The sequence below is a fragment of the Palaemon carinicauda genome, chromosome 8 (assembly GCF_036898095.1).
Source record: "Palaemon carinicauda isolate YSFRI2023 chromosome 8, ASM3689809v2, whole genome shotgun sequence".
NCBI classification, from domain to species: Eukaryota; Metazoa; Arthropoda; class Malacostraca; order Decapoda; family Palaemonidae; genus Palaemon; species Palaemon carinicauda.
Window position 1 is genome coordinate 123,973,663 of NC_090732.1, and position 10,318 is coordinate 123,983,980.

Below are 10,318 nucleotides of genomic sequence, written 5' to 3' on the forward strand. Positions count from 1 at the left end.
GGACAGAACTCACTAGAAGCTGCTCCCATGATCACCACACCCAATTCATTGTGAAGGCAAGAACCTCCAAAAAGGCTTACTCTGATTAGGTTCTCTGGTTCCATTGGCACGAGAACCCTGAGCGTCTTCATCCTTTGCAAAGAATGAGGACTGGAGATTGCTCAGGAGATATACTAGGCCCCCTCCCCAGAAATACAAGCGTTCTGTCCAAAGGACAAAACCAGCATTGTAATTGAGGTCTGATAAAGGGCCAGGTGGTTTTCATTGGGGAGAAAAATCTCTCAAGCCTATAGCCAGAAGAGGTATCAAGTATTTTCTCTGTTGATCCTGGCGGAAAGTAAACTGCAGTCCTGTGCCACGTGCACAGGATCATGTCACATCATCCACTGACCTGTGGCTGCCAGTTACCTGCAAGCAAGTGTTGATATTCTCAAGAGGTGCCATTGATCCTGGCAGAAAGTAAACTGCAGTCCTGTGCCACGTGCACAGGATCATGTCACATCATTCACTAACCTGTGGCTGCCAGTTACCTGCAAGCAAGTGTTGATATCCTCAAGAGGTGCCATTTGCGATACCTAAGTATCTAAAAGAGAAGGGAGAGCACTCTCCCTACTCAGGAGTGCACGGCCCTTGTATCAGCTAGCCATGCTGATACAGGGTAGTTAAGCTAGCAATCTGGGCCTCAGCCCCACAGAGCCATGGCTCTAACCCCAAGGAGTATTGTGCCATGACCTCAACCCCCAGGAGCATGGCATCATAACCCCATTCTCCAGTAGCATGGTGCCTTGACCTCATTCTTTAGGCGCATGGGGCTTTGGCTCTAGCACGGGGTCATGATCAAGCAAAGTGCAGAGCCCAGCGTGAGGCTGTGATTCTGTTAGCTTGGCTACCAGAGTAGTCGGACCAGCGACCAGATACCTGTCCCCGAACGTATTGATCCCATCCTTCATGGGGCAGTGTACCACCAGCAACCGTTTACCTCCTCCTAAGAGGAGGCGGTGGTGTTAGTGTCGTCATGAGTCCTGTTATTGCAACAATGACTAACCTTCCTCAGCTTCTTTTTCTACTGGGAAGAAGGGTAAAAGTGGGAGGAAGACATGTAAGAGGAGGAGAGGTGAACTTGCATTTTCGTCTTACCAACTTAACCTTCAGGTTCTGCAAGCAGAGAAATCTTCTGAGCCACCATCGACGATGAAGTTCTAATGCATTGATTGCTCTACCTAGAACCAATGCTAGAATCACTTTCATGGGAAGCAGTAAACACTCACTGGCACACATAATATAGATACAGGGCTTGGATTACTGGTGCAATGAGTGTGGGAGCCACAGACCCCAAGGTTATAGGGAAAGCTTTACTCCTTTGCCTGTCACAAAAGAATGGCTCCAAAACTATCAGGGAATGGGCACCAAAAAGACACTCAGAGATTTACAGCCATGGAACCTGCTTAAGCCGAAACAAAACCCTTCATATCAGCCTACTTATCAGTTTTCTTGACTTAGGGCACACTGTGGGGATTGCCACTGTGAAGTTTTGTATTGGGACACTGTGGCTGAAGGAAGAGCTTTCCAAACATGTTGTACAATGATAATCTCACACTCCAACAACTCAGAAAAATCCCCCATTGTAGATTCAAGCTTTCCCTATTTCTGAGGCATACCAGCTACTGCTGTGTGTCCAAAAGCTCCAGTGAACAGCAAACTTAAAAAGGAGCACTAAGTGCTAAACATTCTCTCCAGCATTTTTGTGAGTGTTGCCAGGAATGATGCTGAAGATGACAGGCTTCCCAGATGAAGATAGCTCTTGTTCTGAATCCTCCAGTGATAAAGATATTGAGAGAGCTGATTTATTTTCTGTTAGAGTATTGATTAATAGGATTAAGGATAAAACAGAGAATGCAATTTTGGAAGTACAGGGTGGTTTTAGAAGAGGTAGGGGTTGTATGAATCAGATTTTTACAGTTAGGCAGATATGCGAGAAATATTTAGCAAAAGGTAAGGAGGTGTATGTTGCGTTTATGGATCAGGAGAAAGCGTATGGTAGAGTTGATAGGGAAGCAATGTGGAATGTGATGAGGTTATATGGAGTTGGTGGAAGGTTGTTGCAAGCAGTGAAAAGTTTCTACAAAGGTAGTAAAGCATGTGTTAGAATAGGAAATGAAGCGAGTGATTGGTTTCCGGTGAGAGTGGGGCTGAGACAGGGATGTGTGATGTCGCCGTGGTTGTTTAACTTGTATGTTGATGGAGTGGTGAGAGAGATGAATGCTCGAGTGCTTGGACGAGGATTAAAACTGGTAGGCGAGAATGACCATGAATGGGAGGTAAATCGGTTGTTTGCGGATGATACTGTACTGGTAGCAGACACAGAAGAGAAGCTTGACCGACTAGTGACAGAATTTGGAAGGGTGTGTGAGAGAAGGAAGTTGAGAGTTAATGTGGGTAAGAGTAAGGTTATGAGATGTACGAGAAGGGAAGGTGGTGCAAGGTTGAATGTCATGTTGAATGGAGAGTTACTTGAGGAGGTGGATCAGTTTAAGTACTTGGGGTCTGTTGTTGCGGCAAATGGTGGAGTGGAAGCAGATGTACGTCAGAGAGTGAATGAAGGTTGCAAAGTGTTGGGGGCAGTTAAGGGAGTAATAAAAAATAGAAGGTTGGGCATGAATGTAAAGAGAGTTCTATATGAGAAAGTGATTGTACCAACTGTGATGTATGGATCGGAGTTGTGGGGAATGAAAGTGATGGAGAGACAGAAATTGAATGTGTTTGAGATGAAGTGTCTAAGGAGTATGGCTGGTGTATCTCGAGTAGATAGGGTTAGGAACGAAGTGGTGAGGGAGAGAACGGGTGTAAGAAATGTGTTAGCGGCTAGAGTGGATATGAATGTATTGAGGTGGTTTGGCCATGTTGAGAGAATGGAAAATGGTTGTCTGCTAAAGAAGGTGATGAATGCAAGAGTTGATGGGAGAAGTACAAGAGGAAGGCCAAGGTTTGGGTGGATGGATGGTGTGAAGAAAGCTCTGGGTGATAGGAGGATAGATGTGAGAGAGGCAAGAGAGCGTGCTAGAAATAGGAATGAATGGCGAGCGATTGTGACGCAGTTCCGGTAGGCCCTGCTGCTTCCTCCGGTGTCTTAGATGACCGTGGAGGTAGCAGCAGTAGGGGATTCAGCATTATGAAGCTTCATCTGTGGTGGATAATGTGGGAGGTTGGGCTGTGGCACCCTAGTAGTACCAGCTGAACTCAGTTTAGTCCCTGGTTAGGCTGGAGGAACGTAGAGAGTAGAGGTCCCCTTCTTTGTTTTTGTTTGTTTTGTTTCATTGTTGATGTCGGCTACCCCCCAAAATTGGGGGAAGTGCCTTTGGTATATGGATGGACCTAGTGATTATAAGTTTTACATTGGAGAGAGAGAGAGAGAGAGAGAGAGAGAGAGAGAGAGAGAGAGAGAGACCTATCACTTTTGTTAGGTTACTTGTTTGTTTAAGTTCTTCCCTCACCCACCGAGAGAGAGAGAGAGAGAGATTGTTTTACGTACGTAAATGTAAATTTTAAACAAAAAAAATATGATAGGTTACAACATGTAGACTTTTAAAACCTTCCCTTTAACTTTTCTAAATTTTGCTGTTCAACTTGTTTTTCTTCTGTGTAACTGCAGAGTTTTATCCCAATTGCATCTTTGCAATGAATATCCTCCCTTGCCTTATGGTACAAAATCCATAATTCTTATTGGGTATGCTTGCATTTTGCTTTATACTCATATTTGTGAACGTTTTGGATTTTAAAATTACAAAACTATATTTGTTGTGTATTTAAAGTAAGTTTGATAATGATAAACTAAATTTCAAGGCTTTTATGATTTTTTTTTTTCTCTTTTTATATCAGAAAACCCATGTCCACATTTGGGTAATATTGTGACCATCAAGCTAAGTGAAGGGGAAGAGACTGTATCACAGCCAGATGGAACCTTCGTTACCATGTTAGCTGAGACCCACTTCCAAATGAATTACAACACTGGAGAGTGGAAACGCATTAAAAAGTACAGACCGCTGCCTGCCCCCGAGTGATTAATAGTCGAATGGTATAGAATTGTTATTTGCTGCATGTGTTACTTGAGTGGTATTAAGGTACTACAAAGTGAAGTGTCTGAGAGCGCTTTAGTGCCTGCCTGATCTTGTAGTTGTCCTTTAAATGAAGGACAGTATATTTGAATCATTACAGCCAAAGTTATGAGACTGTGAATGCATTTTTGTTTGTATCACATAGGTCTAAGTAAAAGAAAAGCTGTATTTTATTTTTTTTTTATTTTTAAAGTACTACAATGAACTGAGTTCAGTTAGAAAAGGGGAAAAGTATACAGAGGTATTACTTACGTTAATGTAAAGATTGAAAATTATATATATTCTTATGTACTGTACTTATAGAGAGTTTATTCATAATGAATAATAAAGCTAAGTGCAATTAAATTGGCTCTTTTTGAGCCAAAGTCCTTGGATTTAAAGTGCATTTATCATTCAACAACAAAGACAGTGACGTACCCTACGTTGAAACATCAGGATCAAAAGGAGGCAGTAATGAAGTCCGATTTAATTTTCTGGTAAAGAGGAACTTAGAATGAAGTTGTTGGAAGTTTGAAAAGTCATGTAACAGAGTTTGCATATTTGTTAAAATGTACAATTACAAGATATTGATTTTTATTTTGTTAAATGGGAACAACTGTGTTATTTTTTACTTTGCTAACATTCTTGGAATGATTATGGTAGCAAAATCAGTACTGTATTTCACCAATTATCCTCTTATCTAGTTCACTTTAGGTGAATTTGGATTTACCTCAACCTACTTTGGCCAACCTTGTTAATTTTATACAGTACACTTGAGAATAAATGCCCTTGTTCTTCCAGTGATGAAAAGAAGCTGATATTCTTATTTTGATATACAGGATATTCAATAGGCTGAAGAAATTTCAGAATTTTTTGTTCTATTTTTGTGGTTTCCACATCCCTTGTATTTATTTCTATTTTTGTGATTGTTATGTGGTCACTCTTGTATTGTGTTGTGGAATAAGAAAATTAATCCCAGTCATTTGAAACTGCAAATTTTAAATTTGATTTCATATTCATTCATATTTCTATTCCTGAAGGGATACAAGTGCAATTTATTTGATTTAGAGAAGTTTTAAATGGATATTGATATTGATATGCTGGTTAAGTAGACTATGTACAGTATACTTTTTTTAGACATATGGAAAAAAATCCTTGAAGCCCATCCTTTTGAATGATGAAACTTGACAGGGACCTTTCATACTACTTTTTACTATCCATTCCATTTTGGTACAGGAGGTAAGTGGCAGAACCTCTTATGTACTTTCATTTTTTCATGTAAACTTGGTAATCACTTAATATTCTTTATATATATATGAAAAACTACAGTATAATCATGTATAATGTGACTCAAATACTCCACCTGTTGTATAGTTGATGGTGTATTGTATTTTGAAATTGATATGAAGCTCTTTGAATATGTAATAATAGTTATTCATTGATTAATAAAATACTTAGAGCTTTTGAATGAAATGTTCAGAGCTCTTGATAAATAGTTATGGAAAAAAGTAGTTCTTTCTATTAATTCTTTTGAAAAATACTGCGAAGAAAAGGTTAGGAAGAATTGAAAAATAGCTGTATAAGTGGATATCTCATTTCAAATGAAATTTAAATGTTTTTCAGCCCCTTCTTGATAACGTTTGCCTTATGTTTTTAAGTTGCCATTTAATTTATATGCAGCTTCAGGTAGGCTTGTGGTTATATTCTGTTTGAATTGTTCATCTTTTAAGGCCTAAGAGTGTTCAGATTGATCTATTTTCTTTATCAATGTAGTGAATGTTTGAATTGTACATTTGAGATTTGTAAAAAATCATATATATATATACAGTATATAAATTGTGCCTCAGGATGGCTAATTCAGCATTGTGTGCCAGAAAACTTTTGTATTTTTCTATCAAAAGCCAAAGGTTATTGTTGATGAATCCTCAATACGTCTCATGTGTTTTTCACATTTTCATAAAACTAGATTTTCTACATTATCTACATCGCAGCTCTTGTTAACAGGATTTTCATGCCTGATAAAGTGATGTTTGCAACAGTGCTACCTTAATAATTTGCTTTGATTATAATGCTGCATTGCAAGATTGATAAAAATGTTGCCCTTGAGTGGATATTGGCAAGATGTGTAACAGAAATGCCACCAAATAATTTCCTATTATGGTGAGGGGTACAGTTGTTTGTTTTATGCAAACATGTCTAAAGCTGTAAATTTAATGTTTGCATGTTTATATAACTTTTTCAAAAGAAATAGAATTATTACCTGTAAATAATGTTAGCTATAATGAAAATGTCCTTCATATTGAAGATGTATATCAAACGTTTTGTATATTAGTTGCTTTGTGTATTTTTGCAATATAACTTGGTTTTTATTTTTATTTTATTTCCTGTGAGGAAATACCGCGTCCTAGGTCAAGTCAAGCCAGCTGCCAGTGTGATCTGACCAGGTCCCACACAAAGGAATCTCCTTTAAGGTTGATGAAGCAATGCGTTCTGTTTTATGCTTCTGGTCTTTTGTGATAAAATTGATTGGTACATAACAGAAATATTAGCAACATCAACCTTAGGTCTTCCTCAACTGTACCTGTATCATTTAGAGCTTAGTATATAAATATATATATATGTAATAGTAGGCCCAAGTCTGATTCTCTTTTTCTTATTTTTGTAAATATTTTTGTTTTGTTATTCATTTCTCATTACATTAACGAGCTAGTCTGGAGAGTTTTGGAAAAGTCTGCTAATGCTAGATGCAGATTAGAAAATGCTGTGAAGTTCAAGAGATATTTCAGTGTTGATCTATTTTGTAATGTCTTTGATGAAATGAACCGTTTGCAGACACAAATGCTGTGATGCATGTATGTTTAAAAGGTAGATTAGTTAAATTAATCAGATCTCAATGCTAATTGAGTACTGGTGCAGTTGTTACCAGTTTCACGGTTGCATAATAGTTTCATATACAGTACCATTTAGATTATTTGCAATTTCCAGTAACTTGTGAGGAGTGGACCGTGCAGGTCATAGCCCACTGTCATTTTCTCTTAAGTTATTTTGGTCCAAGTTTTTGTAGATAATTTTTCTTTGCTTTTTGCCTTTAGAAAATATTTTTTTCATGAATCTACCACAAGAATTACTATTGTGTCATGTTAGGATGGAGAAAGAGTGGTTATATTTAATACAGTTTATTATGTTAGCCTATTTTGAAACCTTGTGATTAAAGTGAACCATCTGAACAGACCTTATTAATGTCCTTCATCTCATAGGTTACGTTGCAGTCTACCACAATGTCTAAATCTTTGAAATAATAATTTTTTTATACTGTTATACAACTCTACTAATTAATCATGTGTTGTCAGGCTACAGACTGTTTTATCCCAACTTCTCACGCTCAGTTTATTTGTTCCTACACAATTATATACTGTCATCCTTTAATTTGAGGAGTATGACTTTTGTGAAGCTGGAACAGCTATTAAAACTTTAACAAGGTAGTTCTAATTACTGACAGGTGGTGCGGAAGCCCCCACTAACCTGTTAGGCAACTAGACCCTCACTTTGAACTTCTGCCATAAATAGTACCTTCTCAGATTTGGCCGTTTTATTTTTTTTATTGCTTTTCCTAGATAAATGGATAAGTGTATGGACCAACTGTCGAGATACTACCTCAGTTAATGGGTCCTTTGACAGGCCAAACAGTACTACATTGGATCCTTCTCTCTGGTTACGACTCATTTTCCTTTTGCCTACACACACCCTGAATAGTCTGGCCTATTCATTACATATTCTCCTCTGCCCTCATACACCTTACAACACAGATTACCAAACAATTCTTCCTCGTTCAAGGGGTTAACTACTTCAATGGTATTGGTCAGTGGCTACTTTCCTCTTGGTAAGGGTAGAAGAGACACTTTAGCTATGGTTAGCTGCTCTTTTAGGAGAAGGACACTCCTAAAATCAAACCTTATTTCATGATTAAGTATGCCTGTAGGGAGATTTGAACAAAGCCCATTGAAAACAATGGTACAAGAGTAATCTTCCTTCATACAAGAGATAGAATGGATTTATTGCATTTTCAAAATTGAGACCCTCTCAACAATTAACAAAGGCATTGATGGCACAATTTCATTTGAAGCCTTCCCACTCAAATAGTAAAAGATGTCTACCAGATAATGGAAGGTAGGGGCACCTCAAAGTGGGAGCCCTAATGTGATATTTGCACCTGTTCCTCCATCCCAGACTAAAGGTCCAGGTTATATAGGGTTCTAGGGTGCAATTTCCTAAAGCTCTTTGTAGCTGCAAAAGTAGTTCGCCAAGACATTCCAGTTTTGATTTAAGTGAATTGACGGAATTGTTTACTGTACTGAACTGGCAGAAGTCGTAGTTCTCTGACCAACTATTTTGATCTTAAAACACAAGCCTTTCCATAAAAGAGATGTATGGTGATGAAATTGGTGTATTCTTTGGAGAAGACCTTATATCATGCACTTCTTTATGGTCTACTTTGTTGATTGTAATGAAGGAGAGGAATGTACCTCTCGAGCAACTCTACAGTTTTATCTCCTTAGCAGACTTTATGAGCTTGAAACAGAATCCATTGGAGAAGCTCAATTGCCACTTGGGGGACAAGCAAACCAACACTGCCATGGAGTCTGTGCTCTGGTTGGTGGAATAGTTGAAGCGAATGGCATACAGCATGGATCATTCATTGGTATGTGCTCTGAAGTTCTTACGTTCCATGGATGAGACTGGTTACAAAAGCATCTTGGATGTGATGGAGAAGTCTGTGAAGCAGCTGCCCATAGCAATGTCTTCCCTCATCGTGAGAAACTGCCACCACCACCTCCTCCACAAATTCTCCCGAGCTTGAAACCACTCCTCTGGCAACCACAATGGAGATCGGTGACAATGATGTCATAGATGATTATCATCCCCATGCCAAATGGTAAGACATTTTTCAGTAATTTTTCCATTTTAAGATTTTAAAATTTTACAGAATGTACGTATGATAATGTAGTTTTCTATACTCTATTTTTTATAGCGGTGCATATTTGCACTTGACTCACAGGGGTGCCCTTTTAGCTCGGAAAGGTTTCTGATACCTGATTGGTCGGAAGTATTTTTGTCCGAACACCTTCATTGTTCTCGAATGATTACCAAGTAATGTGAATCGAAACTTATTTATTAACCTATATTTATCCATCATATATATGTTTTGTCAATAAACAATGTGAAAGAATAAATATATTATAAAGAATCGTCTTGGTAAGTCTAAATTTAATAACACAATCCGCCGAAGTCAACGACAGCAGCTTGTTTTCGGATGCACGCTTTGTAATTTTGTAATTTTTCACATATTTTACCACAAATTGGGATAGATTACACTCAGCATAAGTTAAACATGTTATTATAAACTTTCTTTGAATACCAGAACTTACCAAAAACATGGAATCAATAAAACCCGATATTCGTGAAAACTAATGGGGAGGTAAAAGAACAGCCTGTAGTGGCCTGCAGAAAAACTATCCCTTCTGACTCGTAGACGCAGTTTGGTTTTTTCTTTCGTAATATAGTTCGGCCTATTCCTTTCAGTTTAAATAGTCTTACATTGTTTCTCTTCGTATTATTTTGCTTAGTATTTTCCCACATTCCTGTTCCTCACCTAATATCTATCTATTTTCCCCGATATCCCTTCTTTCATATATGGGATATCCGCACTACGATTCCTTATTACTTATCCTCTGTCGAAAGTGATGGCTTGAAGGGAAGCGCGTGCTAGTCTCATTAAAATAGTGTAGAGGCGGGAATAAAAAAATACTATGCTTAATATCAGGTTTACAGAATAGGTTATACTTGCTACACAGCATAACATTTATGTTGTTATTATTATTTACATACTTACTGACGTAAGGTGCAAAACATAAGGAATCGTAGTGCGGATATCACATAGGCCTATATGAAAGAAGGGATATCGGGGAAAATAGATAGATATTCGGTGAGGAACAGGAATGTGGGAAAATACTAAGCAAAATAATACGAAGAGAAACAATATAAGACTATTTAAACTGAAAGGAATAGGCCGAACTATATTACGAAAGAAAAAACCAAACTGCGTCTACGAGTCAGAAGGGATCGTTTTTCCGCAGGCCACTACAGGCTGTTCTTTTACCTCCCCATTAGTTTTCACGAATATCGGGTTTTATTAATTCCATGTTTTCGGTAAGTTCTGGTATTCAAAG

General features: G+C 38.1%; 1 protein-coding gene across 1 annotated transcript in view; it reads left to right on the forward strand.

Annotated features, from left to right (window-relative positions):
* LOC137645868 (negative elongation factor A-like) overlaps positions 1 to 7,318 on the forward strand; it is an 81,618-nt gene extending 74,300 nt beyond the window's left edge. Inside the window, exon 10 of the mRNA XM_068378866.1 lies at positions 3,877 to 7,318. Coding sequence (XP_068234967.1) covers positions 3,877 to 4,058 — 182 coding nt within the window. The 3' untranslated portion in view covers positions 4,059 to 7,318. The remainder of the gene's footprint in view (positions 1 to 3,876) is intronic.
* The last annotated feature ends 3,000 nt before the right edge of the window (positions 7,319 to 10,318 follow it).